This window comes from Pinus tabuliformis, chromosome 3_1, assembly GCF_031772625.1.
Source record: "Pinus tabuliformis cultivar Carrire ecotype Pingquan chromosome 3_1, CPIR1, whole genome shotgun sequence".
NCBI classification, from domain to species: Eukaryota; Viridiplantae; Streptophyta; class Pinopsida; order Pinales; family Pinaceae; genus Pinus; species Pinus tabuliformis.
The window spans coordinates 113,219,265-113,238,653 of record NC_142301.1 but is presented as its reverse complement, the minus strand read 5'-3'; the positions used below and the strand labels follow the sequence as shown (position 1 = coordinate 113,238,653).

General features: G+C 42.4%; 1 protein-coding gene across 2 annotated transcripts in view; it reads left to right on the top strand.

The window, feature by feature from the left end:
* The first annotated feature begins 728 nt into the window (after positions 1-728).
* Positions 729-19,389, top strand: part of LOC149186035 (succinate--CoA ligase [ADP-forming] subunit alpha-2, mitochondrial) — a 230,683-nt gene continuing 212,022 nt past the window's right edge. Inside the window, exon 1 of one of the 2 annotated variants that reach the window (XM_089410865.1) lies at positions 729-1,223. In XM_089410865.1, the coding sequence (XP_089266991.1) occupies positions 1,023-1,223 (201 nt within the window). In that variant the 5' untranslated portion in view covers positions 729-1,022. The remainder of the gene's footprint in view (positions 1,224-19,389) is intronic. The other variant, XM_089410864.1, reaches the window with a different exon arrangement.

The following is a 19,389-nucleotide window of genomic DNA, read 5'->3' as shown; positions in this document are numbered from 1 at the left end:
ACGAAAACTATATCAAATATGCAACACATAACAAAAATACATGAATGAACATAGGGAGAAATCTCTTACTTTGTATTAATATCATTGGAAAATGTACAAAGTTGAGGATCTTGCAATCTTCGCCTGAGTAAATCTCTCACCTATACTCATTGGTGTCTAGACTCACAAACATAAGCTTATCACAAGAGCACTCCGAAAACATTTTGACATAGTAGCATTTCCTTGTTTGTGACTTGTGGAGGGCTTTGTTTGTATATATTTCTCTTATTATTGGCCACATTGAACTTAGACATACAGGGTTTTGATTAAACATGACCAAATCAACCTTATCCATGCAAAAAATTTGCACTGTTTTTCCATTGCTCTGACAAAAGTGCGTTGTTAGCCTCTGTTGCTCCCGAGTACACTCATAAGGGACATTACTAGGCCTACGGTTTCTCTTCCAGAAAAGAGTGTTGAAGCCACTAAAATCACTTTTTCGAAATCTTCCACCAAGCACATTTTGACCCTTTGACTTAGCAAAAGTTGTTCCCTTCTATTGAATCCTAGAATGACTTTTTAAGTTATAACATATGACACTCACCCATACTCATTCCAAAATAAACTCACTATAAAAATATATATATATACCCATTCCAAAATAAATATATATATATATATATACCCATTCCAAAATAAACACACTATAAAAAGTTTAATAAGTTTTAATGTATATATCCCTTTCCCATATTTCAACATGTTCTCACAAACGCTTCATGATACTAGGTGAAGCGAATTGAAACTCCGTCTTCTTCCCCTGAGTCAACATGGAGTCAATGGCAGCCTAGGGAAAGGTCCTACCCTTAATCGGAGGACTGTCATTACCTGCTCTTTCCCCAATGGAGTGAACGTTTGTCCTAAATACTCTTGAAACCTCGGTTTCCGCATGGAATGCTAAAGCAAATCAATCCCTGGTCTGAATATTTTGTCTGCGGGGGCTGGTTTTTACCTACGGAGAGGAAGCGGAAGGCTAGAAGAATATCATGGGGCAGGTGAGGAATACGATGGCTTTGGTGTCCAGAATAGCCAGGCGCGGCCTCGGCCCCTCAAATATTAGATATTTCGCTAGCTCCACAGTCCCGCCGGTGTTCGTTGACAAGAATACCCGAGTCATTTGCCAGGGCATCACTGGCAAAAATGGCACATTTCACACAGAACAAGCCATCGAATATGGCACTAAAATGGTATGTATGATATCTCAAACCCATTCCCACCGCCTCGGCATTCTTTTCGGAGTTATTTCTGTATTGGGTGTAGATCATGGTCTTTAAGTACGCCCTCTGAATCCTAGACTGCCTGGGAACCGAACCAGTGATCTCCATCACCAGGATCTGATTTTAAAGGGCAAGCCCTTCTTTCTGCGAGATCAGAAACAATATTCCCTTCGTACAAGCAGCCAATGATAGTCTCACAATGTACAAAGCTAAATCATTTTATGGATATACTATTGGCCATGAAATATTTCCAGAGGCTTTTATTTTAAAGGATCAACATATTGATTATCTTTTATGTGACTAGTAAAATGGCCTTATAATGGAATTGTGTTGTGGAATTGTATAAATAATTCAGAGACCGTCATGGAAAGAACATTCTAGCACGTCCCGAGGCTTGGGCCACGCCTCATAACACGGATTTTCTTCCGCTTAGCTGTCAGGTCCACGGGGTATTTGCTTATTTGGCCAAATTCACCGAGGAGTTCGGCCTCGCCCCTTTTCTCAAACAGGCCATTTGGACTGGGCAGACCACAGCCAGAATGTAACCCTGATGGTTGGCTCAATACCATGTGAATCTCACCAGTGAGTTAAGGTCCAATGGCGAGGGACAGGCATGCTATACGATTGGTTAATTATAAATGGTCGTGTCCACTCACTTCTAAAAGCCTGTTTATATTTGATATGCTTATGCGTATATAATTCTCACCATTTATCAATTATCCTTACGTTACTTCCACGTGTAATCATGGATGAACAATACGAAATTTTGTTTCACAAATAGTCCTCTTAAGTTCTTAACAGCATGACCTCTCCAAATTGATGCTCTTTCCTTCAACTGACCAGTGACAATTTTCTTCGTGACAATCTCCGAACTTAGATTTTATAAGCATTTATAGCAGCTATTGAACTCTGCCGCAGCATATGGAATAGTTTAACGGATTCTTAGAGCTGCTTTCCTCCTAGATAACAATGCCCAAAACCGATGTATTAAATTGTTCAGAAATTGGCTGTTTCTCAGAGCATTTTCGATGCTTCTTTTCTCAGCTGCAATCTTTGTCTTCCAAGGTTTGGTGCTCTTTACTCTGGGTCCGCAACTCCCCACTTATTAGGCTTCTTAGTAATGGTAAAAGTTCTGATACCTTGTTGGTTTTTAGGGCACACAAGCCTGCAAAGACAAGAGACAATTTTCACACTAAAGTCTAACAATTTCGTATTGAACAGGGACATATATTTGTGGGACAATTTGTTCCAAAACTTGACAGATGAGGAAGGCTAAGAACTATACTTGAGCCAAAAAAATGCCATTCCAAAGTTGGCTTGCCCCTTTAAAATTATAACTTGCATCTAGATTTAACTATATTTGTTATTCTGGTAGATTAGGCCTTAGGGTACCCGGCTAAAAATAGGCATTACATCTTTGACAATTCTTGGTCTCATTTTGGCTCCTTATTTGTGATATTTCAACTCCTTTCTCTTTGTATCACATGGTTTCAGCATTTAGTTGTTTGATCCCAGATATTTTGTGCCTGAAATGATTAAGCCGTTGATGCCATATCAATGAGTAGTAGAGCAGTGACTTCCTACTGTTGTATTTGCATTTGATAAATTGTTACCTTCCTACAATTTGTGCATCTGGTATTGCATGATGGTTTTGCATAAACAAAGGGTTTCTATCAAAATAAGTCTCCTGTAACTATTATGCCTCTCTTCGATTCTACTTCCTCTCGCTGTCACTCTTCTACTATAGTGACTACCATTACCAGTCAAACACTAGACATGTTAGGTTAGTTTTAAAAGAGTTTTATTTGCTCGTCCCATCATTTGTAACAATCATTTAAATATGTTGTGCTAGATGCAGTTGCTATATGTTGAAGTCGTCTGATCTAAGTTCACGTAGATAAGTCTCATAGCCATGGAAACAAATACTAGCTTTGAATCTCTAGTGGTGTGCTACTTGTTGGATAAGTTCTTTAAGTTAACTCCATATTCTCTTTTGTTGGGGTTTTCTTATTCATAAATATACATAGAATCCAACTATGTAATCTTTGATAAAGAATTGATGTTTCTAGCTTAATAATAAATTTCCATTTATAAAGGATTGGGTCTTTGTAAATGACGTTTCACATTTCTTCACTAGAAAATGTTGAACACCATCCAACTCTCCAGTTCAAGTGATAATTTTTAGAAATGGTCAGACTTGGATGCTCACTGCCATCTCCCTCCCCTGCTGCCAACCTGTAGTTGACAGTGTTTGAATGAAGATGGGCTAATATAATTTGTATTGCTTCTTTACACCTTTTCCTGTGAGTTTTATGGATTTCTTCCTTTCTTATTTCTTATTTTTTGTTAATTCCCAACAAGATGCTTCCTTTTATCATTCTGTGGCAAGTGTGTCCTTCCTTAATTTGGGAATATTACAATGCAATGTAGTTGACTTAGTACACTCTAGAACTATCTCTATAGCTAAGAAATTGTTTGTGGTGGTATCTGTTCCACCAAATTCGCCCAACACTTGCATTTGGCCCCAACCACCTCCTTGTATAGGTGAGATGGCTTAAGAGAGGTGAAATTACTTTCTTGCACAGGTGAGATGCCTTAAGAGAGGTGAAATTACTTTGTTGCACAGCTAAGAAATTGTATGTGGTGGTATCTATTCCACCAAATTCGCCCAACACTTGCATTTGGCCCCAACCACCTCCTTGTATAGGTGAGATGGCTTAAGAGAGGTGAAATTACTTTCCTGCACAGGTGAGATGGGCCAAGAGGGGTGAGATGACTCTTTGCACAGGTGAGATGGTCCAAGAGGGGTGAAATGTGTCTTTAAGGGGATTTGAACCCTTTACGAGACGCCCCCATTAACCATCTAATCAATCCCTTGTTGGTGAATTTTTATTTGTTGAATTAGCTTTAGTTAAATTTGAAAGTGATAATTATATCCAAAAACTAGTGAACGATACTTATAATTATCTCGATGGAATAAGACAATTGTGGACCATTATATGTAGACAATGCTTACTCTAGACTAGAATATTCAATAAACTTCATATAGGACACAAGCCTAGTATTGTAATTTTTATAGAAGGAAACAATCAAACTCAAACAAGGCAAATAACACAAGGGTACTAATTTTGGCTTGAAATTGGATGATTTGGTCCCGAAAAGATTTACAAGTTAATTAAGAGTTACTGTGACGTTGTGGCCAACTTAGTGTCAGAGGTTTTGTCTATGCTGCTAATGCACTTGGGAAGGCAATGATCCAAACTCATGTCTTGCATGCCCAGAATCACACCACATAGAAAAATTGCAACAAAGAAATGAATAACATAAATACAATAAAATGCTCAATCATTCATTCTCATTCTCATTCTCACTAAGGTCTAGTAAAATGATTTTTATGTCTTCCCATGCAAAGACACATTAATTAATTTAATTAATTAATGTTGACTAAAGTAATGATTTATTTTAAAGTACCTTTAAGTGATTTTATGATCATTGAATTGCGGCTGTCAGATTTAAGGAGATGATGAGATTTTATGCCATCCATAAATCTCGTCGTGAATTATGAGGTTGACTTTGTGGATTACAAGGATGGGGAAAAAGGATAAAAGTAATTGCTTGGAGAGAATAGGGCACACGTTCCTAGGTAGCATGCACATAAAGAGAAGTTGGCATGCATATCAAGGAGCAACAAGTGAGGAAAAGAGAGGGAAAAGGGACGACACACAAACCAAGGCAGTTGGGCACACAAATCGAAGCAGGTTGCATGTGTGAGAAAGCTGCATAGAAATTGAGGCAACTGTTGGCACACAGATTGAGGTAGTTGTACAGGTCCAAACTTTTTGCTGGCATGCAGATCTAGGCAGAAAACTGTTTCTTGGCATGCAGATCTAGGGAGAAAGTTGCAGCTTGCTGCTTGGCATGCAGATCAAGCCAGATCTGTTTGGCACAGTTTTCTAGGCGCTGTTATAGGTTTTATTGCTGTAATAAATTTCTGATTTACCTTTGCAAGCTGAAATAAAAACAAAACATAAATGCTGGTTTTTCTGACTTGGGTTTCTAGGGTAAAAATCTGTGTAAACATTTATGTGCTTGATTTTTACTGTGTAAAATTTGTTGGAAGCTCAGCAATATTTTATATTTTCTATGCATAAATTTCAGAATTGGATTTGCTGTTAAAATTAAATTTTGGGTATAAAATTTACTGGCACTCTAAATCGATTTGTTGGGCTTAGAAAAACTAACATGGTAACAAAGCCAAGCCTCTGAAAGAAATTCAAGGATTGCACAGGTTCAAGTTCAAAGGGGTTCGTGGTCTTTTTAAAGTTTTCAACGACAATTATTCAAAAGATTGACTTACGATGGCAACCAATGCCTGCTATGAAGATGGGCTAGAAGGAGCCTCAAATTATCTCTAGTGGAAAGTCCAGATTATAGCTGTTGTCAAGGAGAACAAGTTGTGGAGCTTTGCTAGCTCCACAATGGTTGTGCCTACATTAGATCCTATTGCCTTAGACCTTCATGAGGGGAAATCAGCTAGAGCACTGAGGATCATCTTGGACGGGGTAAAAGATCACATGATTCCCCATTTGTCTGAGCACAAGCCAACGCAGGAGATGTGGGATGCACTCACAAAATTGTACCAAAGTGACAACCATAATCAGAAGATGCTACTAAGGGTCAAGCTCCACAACAACAGGATGTCCACGGGAGAGATTGTGACTTTCACGCAGTTGCGAGATGAGATGGCAATTGCAGGGGAGACAATCACTGATTCTGAATTGGTGCATATGCCCTTGAATGGCTTTACAAAGTAGTGGGATGTATTTGTAAAATGCTTTGTGGGACGAGAGCATCTTCCTACCTAGGAAAGGATGCAGGATGATTTCATACAAGAAGAGATTTGAAAAGGGTCTCAATGGGGAGATAAAAAGAAGAAGAGTGAGGAGGAAGAGAACCCGACTCTAGCATCCAAGAGCAAGGGGAATGCCAAGAAAGGTCCCACTGAAGGAGCTACCTTACAGGGTTGGAAAAAGAAGTTTCATGTCGACAAACTGAAATGCTTTGCTTGCCACCAATTAGGGCATTTTGCTGGCTAGTGCCTGTTACCCACCACTTCGTGGGTGATATGCCCAGGAGAAATTTTTCTCCATGATGGACCTCAGCCGACGGCCAGTAGCCCTTTGCAGCCTCCTACTACCTCGTTGTGCCATTTCTCTGCCACCTGAACCAGCCATGTGGTCCCTCACCCACCTTTATTGATCGTATGTTTGAAGGTGGGCCTCTCGAATCTAAAGGTATGTCTTGTCATTTGGTAATTGAGTATTGGGTTTACTTATCATGGATACTTCTGGGTATGGATTGATGGGGGGATTTGGCGGAAAGGGTGGGCTTAGTTTGTGCTCTTGCCCCCTTGATCTCTTTTGGATGTTACCCTTGGATCTTAGTCCCGTGGGATCTCCTTTATTGACCATTTGGTTCTAGGGTGGTACTACTTGGGAAACCCCAACTTTGGGTGCGTGGTTCCGCTCCTTTATCCACATATATTACTTCCTTTCCACTCACTATACCCCATTTATCATTTCTCTCACCTGGGTCCACATAGGGCTGGCCTCCCTATCCCCTTGCCCCCACCTTGTGTCAGGCTTGGCATGATGCCCGGGAGGTTGAAGCAGCTAAAAGAAAGAAAAAAGCATAGTTGGTCACATTTAATAGTAAATTGTACCACAAAATGCAAAAGATGGCCGGGACAAAAATAATTAGCACGTTGACAAAAGCCAATACATGAGCTCTACCCCAATCCATGGTCATCACCCTGGTTCTATAGGCCCTAGATGAGCCTCCTTTATCATTTAGGAACCCATGATTGTCCCAACCCCTGGAGGGCAATGAACCACCCTACCTAAAAGGGGGTAATCATTGCTATATCTTACACATCATGCTCTTGTCCTTTGAGCCCCGAGCAGTTAATGAAAGAAAATTCATAAAAGGCAAAAGGCATATAAAGAAGGGTGGAAAAATCAAGGTCGGGGCACCTCGTGTACCATGATTTCTCCCTCCTACATATTACATACCCAGGTGTAGGCTTCCCCTTATCCAACTATCCCTATGCCCCAATATGTGGACCAGGGTTGCCCCTCTCATTCCCTATTCTATTCCACTTATTTATCACTTGCCACCCCCATTAGAGGGATGCGCCTTGGACATACTACCCCCTTTAAGCGCTGAAACCACCTAATAAGGTACTTGGTTAACCCCCTTTGGAGCTTGGAGACACTAGCACATGCCAAAGCCCACTACAGAAGGGCATGCCATTATGAAGTGCCTACTTTGTTATCCATGATTTGTAAACTCTTTTACCCGATTATTTTAATGACTAGTTGTACTAGAAGCCTAAGGGATGCGTTGGATCTTAGGATCCCTATACGGGATCCTAACCCCAAGAGGTCTACATTGGCACATACAGGGTGTGCATAGAGAACCATTGGCCTCCACAACAACAGACCACACTCCATGAATCTTCATCGATGCTTAGAGACTACTAGCGATCCACTTTTAAGATGATGGTGATATGCTTGGTACATTATGCCCAACAAGCCCCCACAAGAGGCCCACACTCTTGGCAGGTGTCCCAGGACTTGTACAATATCATGACAACATTCATTCCACCACTCGGATCCTTGTAGAGGATCTACAGGCATCTTTGATTCATATGGAGACCCATGGGGTCATTTAGGTGCCCTCAGACCCACTGGGAGCACCATAGGTCTACTACTTGGAGAACAAGGGGCCACCCCCTTGTCCATCATATTTCGAGGAATTTATTCCTCAGTATGGCACTCCATGATATTATTAGGCCTTTGGAGGCCCCACGACATGTACATATTATTATTTGGCCCATTGTGAGGCTTATTTTTATACTTGTGAGCTAGTTTGGTGGGCTTGTCACCAACAGGGGTTTTATTTGCACATTATTTTATCAATAGGGGCTAATGTAGGCCCACAAGCTAATTCGAACTCCTTAGGCCCACAAGCTATTGATGTTAGATACATTCATTTGGATCATCACTTGACTGGGGATCTCTCTAATCATAAAGAACTTCGCATTTTTTCCTTGGAGGATATTTTTTGGAGATGGATGAATTTTGACGTATGGATTTGGGCTATTTTTCTTGTCTTGGAGCTTTGTCTTACAAACAAAATGTTGGTTGGATATATTCTATAACGTTGTAAGTAAATTTTGACATTGTTATTCTTGTTGTTGCATATTGCTAAAGTTAGGGCTAGTTGCTGCATAATTGAAATGTGGAATTAAGCATGTTTTAGCTAATTTAATGTACGAGCCAATGTTATATGAATGAAATGTCCTAGAGATTATTTGTCTCGATAAGCTTACATCATTTGCTTTGAAGTATAAATGCTTGAAGGTGACTTTTCTTTTCTTTCTCAACATTGGATGAAGCTAAATTTTCGGGCCTCCTTGATCAAGAAACCAAGTTCTTACTCATCATCATCCTTGACTCCATATCCCCAAGTGAATTAGGTACTGATCCTTCAAAAAGGGTGATCATTTAACTCTCTTTTTCCCCTTTTCCCCTTTTCCCCTAGGTCTAGCTCCATTAGGTCACCTAGGGTATCAATTTCCCGGGAATTGACCCAAGGAAAAATTTCGATCTCCAACAGGCTACTGCGCTGGTGGGTCCCTTCCCTCTCCCTCCAAATTTGAGGCAATTCTAACGGTGGAATCTTCGGCAATCCCAAGCCCTAGCTCTAGGATCGAATTTTGCCTAGGCATCCTCAAGATAAGACCTCAACAGGATCAATTCAACCTTTTGAAGTAAATATTCTTGTTTGGTCCTTTCCTTTCAGCTTGTCCAGATAGGAACATCATTGGTTGCTACATTCCATCCCCGAACCTGGACTGGGTCCACTTGGCCCCGTGTGGTCCCACTTCTCAATAAAGATTATTTGTCAAGGACCATTTGGGAATCCAAGTTTCCCAAGGATTATAGGGATTGAGAACCTCATCTATAAGCCTATTCCTTCTCCCTCAACCCTCCAATCCTCACCCCTTACCCCTGGAGGACCAAGTCCCTTGCTTAAAGAGCAAGCAAGTTCCATTCTTCACTCCATCCTTGGGAAAGGGTTTCCAGGGTCACTTTCCACCTATCCATTGACATATACTTTACAAGTGATCCCTACACTACCAGGACTCCTCCCATCGGTGAAAGTCCGTAAAGAGCAGGGAGACTTCGCTGTGGTGACAGTGGGGTAAGCCTCCACCGTTGCCCTCTTAGGAATCCCTTTTAGGTCACCTGTTGGTTTGAGTGGTAATATTTATGGTGCCGTTGTCGGGGACATGAAACATGTGTTTTTCCCCATACGACATATTGACATATCATTGTTGGCGACCCCATTGGAAGAACGAAGCCCTAGTTCTTCAATGAACTTTAAGGTCGATGCTTGTAGGGTGAAGCAAGCATTTTTCTAGGCATCTTTAATTTCATCCTCGCCACTCGTACATATGTTTCATGTATACCTCAAATAGGTTGCCATTCTTTCGTAAATTTCCCACTTTGGACATTGCTAGCGTCCTTGGACATCCTAATCATGTCGCGGGAAGGATGCTACATGGGATGCTCGTGTTTGATGGTGATCCACTCTCCGCAATTGACTACATAGAAAGATTTAATGCACATACTTCAAGGTAGAAGGTTGTCCACCAAGATGTCCGTATGTTATTGTTCATGGGATCTCTCGGTGGTCATCTATGGAAGAGTTCATTGATGGCTTTCTTAGACATTTTCAAGTACACCTTGCGTTAAGCATACGAGAGGAAGCTTTCATTGAGCATCATCAAGACATCAAGAATCTAGGTAATGAGCAACAAGACGAGTCCTTCTTGGGTCCACATGATGAAAATGATGATTTTGAGGACACATATGTTGAGAAGGATGATTATGGAAAGTGAAATTGAGACCAACCCTACCTTTCTCAAGGATATTACTCTAGACGAATCCTCTTTTGAAAACCTTGAGAGATGATCTCATTACCCCCTTGAAAGATGACATTGAAGACTATTTCCACATTGAAAGGGAGAAATGGGAAATTGTTGGTTCTCAATTTGATTGTGCTCCCATTTACGACATCGACAAGGAGGATGAGGATGAGATTGGTCTTCCCTTCCCCTCAGGCGCTATTTATGATGACATACCCATTGATACCCTTGGGAAGGAGAATCTTCATTTTCCTTTGCATAAAGAGGGGCAGTTGGAAGTGATCAATTTTCCTTTTAGGAGAGACCCAATCTTTGATACTAAGGAAATTGATAAGGCTCCCACTTCTCCTGAGTATGATTCTATGTTCAAATCACTTGAGCCTTTAGATTATGACTTTGGGAAAGCACAACCCGTTGAATACAATATTTCTTTCTCCCTTTTTCCTATTAGTCATCATCTTGAGTCTTCATCAAGTATGATCGCAAGTAACTGTGAGCCCTTTCCCCCTCCCGAGTATAGTGTCAAGGAGAAGCCCTTCATTGATTATACTTTTCCTCCTTGGATGCACCTTCAGAGTTTTGAGCACTCCATAGTCTCCCCTCTCCAGTGTAATCATCATGTGCAACCTACTTATGTTTCTCCATCTCATCGGCCTCCCTTTCCCACTGATCATAACCCAATGAAGGCCATAAGCCATGACATAAATAATAAGGACAATGGTGGAAGTGATATGCCGGAGGTTGTCATCCATCGAAAGTTTATGAGCTTGGTTGTTGACATCTCTATATTTTGGTTGCAAGAGAAGATCTCATGTACTAGATTACATCCTTTTCTTACCTCTTCTCACATAATCATCCATACGTGGGCATCATATTTTCCCACTTCCCGCCCACAACATCCTCCATGCCTTTGGGTTTGCATTCGATTTAGGGGTTGCTACATGAGTAATCATATTGGCAGGCATATGTATATTGATGTGATGATATGTTGGTTGCACTGGCTTTATGCGTACACTTAGTATTAACATTACAATATGCATGTTAGGGTAGGATGCATTGCATGTAGAAATTTCTGTTTTCCCACCCCGGTTTTCAGTTTCTCCTTATTTCTCCCATGTAGTTAAATGCCCATTCCCATAACCATACATTTAACAGACTGAAAAAAATAAATATTGCTGAAAACACAAATTCTGGAAATTTTTCAGAATGCTGGAAATTGCAGAATTAAAAATCAGCAATTAAAAACAGCCATTAAAACACATTAAAACACTGATATTTTTGGTCAACTTGACCCTGGAAAAACCCCCTACAACTCTTGGGGAAAACCAGTTTGAGAGCTCTTCTTTATTTCTGAAAATTGTCTTTTTACAGTGAGAATTATTCAGCAAAAAATCAGCAAGCAAATTTACAACTTATCTCCTTTCCCGTGCCTCACAGCAATCTGGAAATTACAGCAAACAGGACAGCAATAAATGCTGTACGACCTCCGTTTTGTGTGCAGAAAAATCAGCAAACTGCTCCTCGATTTTTGTGCAAAAATCTGCCTTTCACTATGTGCTGAATCAGCTGTACAAATCTGCTCAACTGCTGCCTTGGAATGTGTGCCAAGCTGCTGTCTCCTTCTCCTTCCTGCTCAGAAATCTCTCTTGCTCTCTTGCTCTCCTTCTCCCAATCTGCTCATGAAAGAATGAATGACCTTTTCCTCCTTTTCCTCCTTTAATATAACTCCAAGTGACTTTTGGGTGATCTCTAAATCCAATGGCTGAAATAGATTTAGATCAATGGTTGAGATTAAATGCTCATTTAAATCTCACTTTCTATTTTTTAATTCACCCCACTTTAATAAAGACCCACTTAGTCATTTATTTCCAAAGTCACTTTTCCTTTCTAATTTTTCATTGACTTTATAAAAGTCACTTTAAAATTAGACTTAATAACTTTATCACTTAAAGTCACTTTTAAATTAGATTTAACTTTATAAAATTATAAAGTCACTTTAGGAGAAAAATTAAATTCTTTTGGACACTTTTCCCTAGGCCAAAGATCAAAGCCTAAGGGAACCACCTGTCCTTTGGTACCAATTTTCAACACTCCCTCTTACCGAGGAAGGTGTTCCTCACCACACCCATCTTGTCTCTGAAGTAGACATGCTTGCCCCGTGGTAAGGCTTTGGTAAGGATATCTGCAACCTGCTCATCAGTGGAAATATACTCAAGCTTCACAGCTCCCTTCTGAACATAGTCTCTGATGAAATGATATCTGATCCCGATATGCTTTGACCTGTCATGAAATACTGGATTCTCCGTGAGTTTAATGCAACTCTGATTATCACAGTAAATCACTGAAGGTCTCAACCGCTGACCAAATAAGCCAAACAACATCTTGCGAAGCCAGATGGCCTCACAACTAGCTAGACTGGCTGCCATATACTCTGCTTCCGCTGAACTCAGTGCTACTGACTGCTGCTTCCGGCTGAACCATGACACTACTGCTGAACCCAACCCAAAACAACACCCTGAAGTGCTCTTCCTATCAGAAGCACAACCTGCCCAATCAGAATCAGTGTATCCTGCCAATCTCACTCCATCTCCCTGCCTGTAGTCCAGACCATAATCCACTGTCCCCTGCAAGTACCGCAAAATGTGTTTTGCAGCCACCCAGTGAACCTTCCTAGGCTCACACATAAACTGACTCATCGTGTTGACTGCAAAACAGATATCTGGTCTAGTGTTGACCAAATACATCAAGGAACCAATCAGCTGCCTGTACAATGTGGGATCCACCAACTCGGAATCCGAAGCATGAAGCTTCTTCCAGTTGGTGATCATCGGTGTCGACATGGGTCTACAATCCTCCATGTGGAATCTGCTAAGGATGTCCACAATATACTTCCCCTGCCCCAGGAAGAAATGCCCCTCCTCCTGCCACACCTCCAAACCCAAAAAGTAATGCATCAAGCCGATGTCCTTCATCTCAAACTCCGCCGCAAGATCTCTCTTGCAGTGCTCTATGAGTCTCTTTGCACCTGTAATGATCAAGTCATCCACATACAGCACCAGAATGAGAGGCTCCTCACCAATCACAATAAAGTAAAGGTTCGGATCTGCCTCACTCTTTGTGAAACCCATCCCCTGCAAGTATGCATCTATCCTGGAGTACCAAGCTCTGGGAGCTTGCTTCAGGCCATAAAGGGCCTTCTTCAATCTGCACACATGGGACTCCTTCCCATGCACCTCAAAGCCCTGTGGCTGCTCAATGTACACCTCCTCCTGTATGAAGCCATTGAGAAATGCGGTCTTCACATCCATCTGGTGGATCTTCCAACCCATCTCTGCTGCTATCGATATAATGGAGCGGATCGAAGTATATCGAGCCACGGGAGCGAAGGTCTCCTCATAATCAACTCCCTCTACCTGGGAGAACCCTCTAGCCACAAACCTCGCTTTGAATTTCTCAATGCTGCCATCTGCAGCATGCTTTACCTTGTAAAGCCATCTGGAAGTAACCACGGATTTGCCCTCAGGCCTCGGCACCACCTCCCAAACATCATTCTTCATGATAGAAGAATACTCCTCCTGCATGGCCTCTCTCCAGACCTGCTGGCTAGCTGCCTCCTCATAGCTAGAAGGCTCAGAGTCAAGGATGCTGGTAACCATCGCCATATAACTACAAAACCTCTCAGGTGGTCTACTCTCTCTGACTGGCCTCTTCGGCTCAGCAACAGATGTGGCATCTCTCAAGGTGTCCTGAAGCCACTTGGGCTTCCTCTTCCCTGAGCGCACTTCTCCCACCGGAGAATGAAACTCCTCCTCCTCATCATCATCAGTAGCCTGAACTCCTGACTGTCTGTCTGCTGTCCTCCTGCCTGCACCTGAACCTGTAGAAGCTGAGGTACCGTGTGAACTGTCCATCAGTGGACTCCCTAGTGAACTGCTCTGTGAACTGCTCTGCATGCTGCCCGGAGCACCACCCCTCTGGCTCGATGAGCCACTGCTCACTGACGGACCTGACATCCTCATAGATGTACCTCCGGATCCTCCTGATCCCTGCCCACTGGATCCTTGCGACTGACTCAACTGCTGCTGAGGGTCTGGCTGATCCAGATACTCTAACTCCCGTGACCTCCTAAAGGCCCTGTCCTCCTCGAACTTCACATCCCGTCTGACAACAACTCTCCTCTGTGCAGGAATGTAAATCCGAAAGGCCTTTGAGGTCTCACTGTAGCCCACAAAGATACCCTTCTCTGCGGTGGGCTCTAGTTTGGTCCTCTTCTCTTTGGGTATATAGGAGTATGTAATGCATCCAAAGATATGAAGATGACCAAGATCAGGCTTCTTCCCAGAGAAAGCCTCCTCCGGAGTCATGTGCCCCAAAGCACGATGCGGACTCCTGTTCTGCAAGTAAACAGCTGTGTTGCAGGCCTCTGCCCACAAGAACAATGGCAACCCCTGATCATGTATCATAACTTTGGCAGCCTCTATGATGGATCTGTTCTTCCTCTCCGCAACCCCGTTCTGCTGGGGGTTGTAAGGAACAGTGAACTCCCTCCTAATGCCTGCCTTCGCACAATAGTCAACAAACTCTCCAAGGGTGTACTCTCCTCCATTGTCCGACCTCAAGGACTTGATCTTTCGGCCTGTCTGTGTCTCCACAAGAGCTCTGAACTCCTGAAACCGCTTGAAGACCTCACTCTTGGTCTTCAAGAAATAAATCCAAGTCCTCCTGGAGTGATCATCAATGAATAAAACATAGTACTCATACCCACTCAAGGAAACATGAGACATCCGACCGCTCACATCGGAATGAATCAAATCAAGTATCCCCGTCGCTCTGCTGTCACTGCTGGGAAAAGGGGATTTGGCAAATTTGCCCATCGCACAACCTCTGCAAGTATCAAAGTGATCAGTACTGAAATCTGGCACACCTGTAGTGATCTCCCGCAATGTCCTCAAGGCTCCATGATACATATGTCCCATCCTGCGGTGCCAAATCTCACACAGCTCAGAACTGCTAGCTCTGCTGTCGGTACTACTGCTCAATGCCAAAAGGGGCTGGAATGCAAACTTGTACACCTTTGCATGGCGTACACCTATCACTCTAGCTGAATCAGCTGGAGTGTCCCTGGGATACATCAACACCTGTCCTCCCCTGAACAGTACGTCATATCCTCTGTCCTCCAAAGCTGAGACGGATATGAGGTTCTTCCTCATCCCTGGCACATAAAGAACCTCTGACACCTTCAAGGGAGGTTTGGACTCCCTCTGAAATGTCACTGTTCCCACCCCGACTGCTCTAACAACTCTGTCATCACCGAGTACTACCTCAATATCAGTGCCACTCTCTGAAAGCTCTGAGAAGTACTCACGGACTCCTGTCATGTGACGTGAAGCCCCACTGTCCACATACCAAATACCTGTAGATGCTCCGCTAATCGAGGGAAAAGCATGCTCCCTCTGAACCTGTGTGGCAGGTGATCCTGCACTAGAGGACTCACATGTAGTGAACGCAAACTCCCGGTCAAAACGACCTGCAAAGTCCTCAATCTCAGCTGAAGCTGCCACGTCCTGGTTCTTTCCCTTCTTCTTCTTCTTCTCCGGACACACAACTGCATAGTGTCCCATCTTTTGACAATTCCAACACTTCACCTTGGAATAGTCCTTCTGTGTGTTCCCCGGTTTACCTTTACCTTTGCCTTTGCCCCCACCACTGCTTGTGGAAGCCTGCTTCTTCCCTTTGCCTTTCTTGCCTCCTGCCACCAGTGCTACATCCTCATCCTGCTCAACTGGCTTGGCTGCCCCAAGCTGACCTTTCCTGATCTCTGTCTGAATACAATCATCCCAAAACCTCTCCCATGTGGGAAGGGTCTCACGTGCACAAACCCCATCAGCAAAGTTCAACCATGAACGGGGGAGGCCATTCACTGCAATCCGCACCAACTCAGTGGGTGGAATGGCCTCTCCAATCGCTGCCAACTCATCTCTCACATTAGTAATCTTTGTGAGATATCCAGCTGCACTATCATTACCCATCTTAATGTTCTTCAGCTTCTCCTTCAGGACCATCTTCCGGTTTTCATTGGTACTCTGGTAGAGATTGGACAATGCTGTCCACATCTCATGGGCATTGCTCTTTCCTCTCACATGAGGAATGCAATGGTCTTTGATTCCGTCTAGAATCAGCCTCTTACCCTTATTGTTCTTCTTTTTATACTCAGCCAACTGAGTAACATCAGTGGGCACAACAACAGGGTTCTGTGCGGTATGCACCATGATATCCCAGACTTCTGCCTCCTCAAAGATACTCTGCATTCTCTCCTTCCAAACGCTGTAATTTATATGCCCATCCAGCCTATCCTCCACCCTCAATCCCAATGACATCCTGCTGTCCTAAAACTGAAAAATAGCACTGCTGTAGTAAAGATAAAACTGCTGTTTATGAAAAAATCAGCTTGCTGGAATTTTCTGAGTGAAAAATCAGTAACTGTAATTTTTCCTTTTGCTGTCCCAAACTGCCCTTCAGCACTCAAGCTCTGATACCATGTAGAAATTTCTGTTTTCCCACCCCGGTTTTCAGTTTCTCCTTATTTCTCCCATGTAGTTAAATGCCCATTCCCATAACCATACATTTAACAGACTGAAAAAAATAAATATTGCCGAAAACACAAATTCTGGAAATTTTTCAGAATGCTGGAAATTGCAGAATTAAAAATCAGCAATTAAAAACAGCCATTAAAACACATTAAAACACTGATATTTTTGGTCAACTTGACCCTGGAAAAACCCCCTACAACTCTTGGGGAAAACCAGTTTGAGAGCTCTTCTTTATTTCTGAAAATTGTCTTTTTACAGTGAGAATTATTCAGCAAAAAATCAGCAAGCAAATTTACAACTTATCTCCTTTCCCGTGCCTCACAGCAATCTGGAAATTACAATAAACAGGACAGCAATAAATGCTGTACGACCTCCGTTTTGTGTGCAGAAAAATCAGCAAACTGCTCCTCGATTTTTGTGCAAAAATCTGCCTTTCACTATGTGCTGAATCAGCTGTACAAATCTGCTCAACTGCTGCCTTGGAATGTGTGCCAAGCTGCTGTCTCCTTCTCCTTCCTGCTCAGAAATCTCTCTTGCTCTCTTGCTCTCCTTCTCCCAATCTGCTCATGAAAGAATGAATGACCTTTTCCTCCTTTTCCTCCTTTAATATAACTCCAAGTGACTTTTGGGTGATCTCTAAATCCAATGGCTGAAATAGATTTAGATCAATGGTTGAGATTAAATGCTCATTTAAATCTCACTTTCTATTTTTTAATTCACCCCACTTTAATAAAGACCCACTTAGTCATTTATTTCCAAAGTCACTTTTCCTTTCTAATTTTTCATTGACTTTATAAAAGTCACTTTAAAATTAGACTTAATAACTTTATCACTTAAAGTCACTTTTAAATTAGATTTAACTTTATAAAATTATAAAGTCACTTTAGGAGAAAAATTAAATTCTTTTGGACACTTTTCCCTAGGCCAAAGATCAAAGCCTAAGGGAACCACCTGTCCTTTGGTACCAATTTTCAACATTGCATGCTGATTTTCCTCATTAGAACTAATGCATATGATGTTTCTCATGATAGATTAGATGTAGGTTTAAAAAGAAAAAAAGAAGAAAAAAAGAAGAAAAAATTGCATATTTTATTTCTTGTTGGTTTATGTGCTAACATTAAGCATGGGTGATCATAAGACACCGTGAAAAATATGCAGCCTCGTGGCTTTGATCTTTGACTTGTGCAGACAACAGGTCCAAGAGATTGCTGGAGTTCTCATGACCTCCCGTTCGAGCAACCTCGTCCACTTCTTCGAGAGATCACGTCCTAGTTGGAGCCAAATGTTACCCACCACTTCGTGGGTGATATCCTTAGGAGAAATTTCTATCCATGATGGACCTCAGCCAATAACCCTTTGCCTCCTACTAGCTTGTTGTGCCATTTCTCTGCCACTTGAGCCAGCCATGTGGTCCCTCACCCATCTGTATTGATCGTATGTTTGAAGGTGGGCCTCCCGAATCTAAAGGTATGTCTTGTCATTTGGTAATTGAGTATTGGGTCTACTTATTATGGATACTTCTGGGTATGGATTGATGGGGGGATTTGGCGGAAAGGGTGGGCTTAGTTTGTGCTCTTGTCCCTTGATCTCTTTTGGATGTTACCCTTGGATCTTAGTCTCGTGGGATCTCCTTTATTGACCATTTGGTTCTAGGGTGGTACTACTTGGGAAACACCGACTTTGGGTGTGTGGTCAGGCTCCTTTATTTGCATATATTAATCCCTTTCCCCCACAACCCCATTCATCATTTCTCCCACTTGGGTTCACATTTCCATTCTGGGTCCACATAGGGCCAGCCTCCCTATCCCCTTGCCCCCACCTTGGGTCAGGCCTGGAATGATGCACCGAAGGTTGAAGCAGCTAAAGAAAAAGAAAAAGCATAATTGGCCACATTTAGTAGGAAATTGTACCATAAAATGCAAAATATGGTCGGGACAAAAATAATTAGCACGTGGGCAAAAGCCAATACATGAGCTCTACCCCAATCCATGGTCATCACCCTGGCTCCATAGGGCCCTAGATGAGCCTCCTTTATCATTCAGGAACCCATGATGTCCCAACCCTTGGAGGGCAATGAACCACCCTACCTAAAAGGGGGTAATCACTCTTATATCTTACACATCATGCTCTTGTCCTTTGAGCCCCGAACAGTTAATGAAAGAAAATTCATAAAAGGAAAAAGGCATATAAACTTTAAAGAAGGGTGGAAAAATCAAGGTCGGGGCACCTCATGTACCACGATTTCTCCCTCCTACACATTACATACCTAGGTGTGGGCTTCCCCTTATCCAACTACCCCTATGCCCCAATATGTGGCCCAGGGTTGCCCCTTTCATTCCCTATTCCATTCCACTTATTTATCACTTGCTACCCCCATTAGAGGGATGTACCTTAGACATACTATCCCCTTTAAGGGCTTGAACCACCTAATAAGGTGCTTGGTTAACTCCCTTTGGAGCTTGGAGACACTAGCACATGCCAAAGCCCCTACGGAAGGGCATGCCATTATGAAGTGTCCACTTTGTGATCCATGATTTGTAAACTTTTTTAC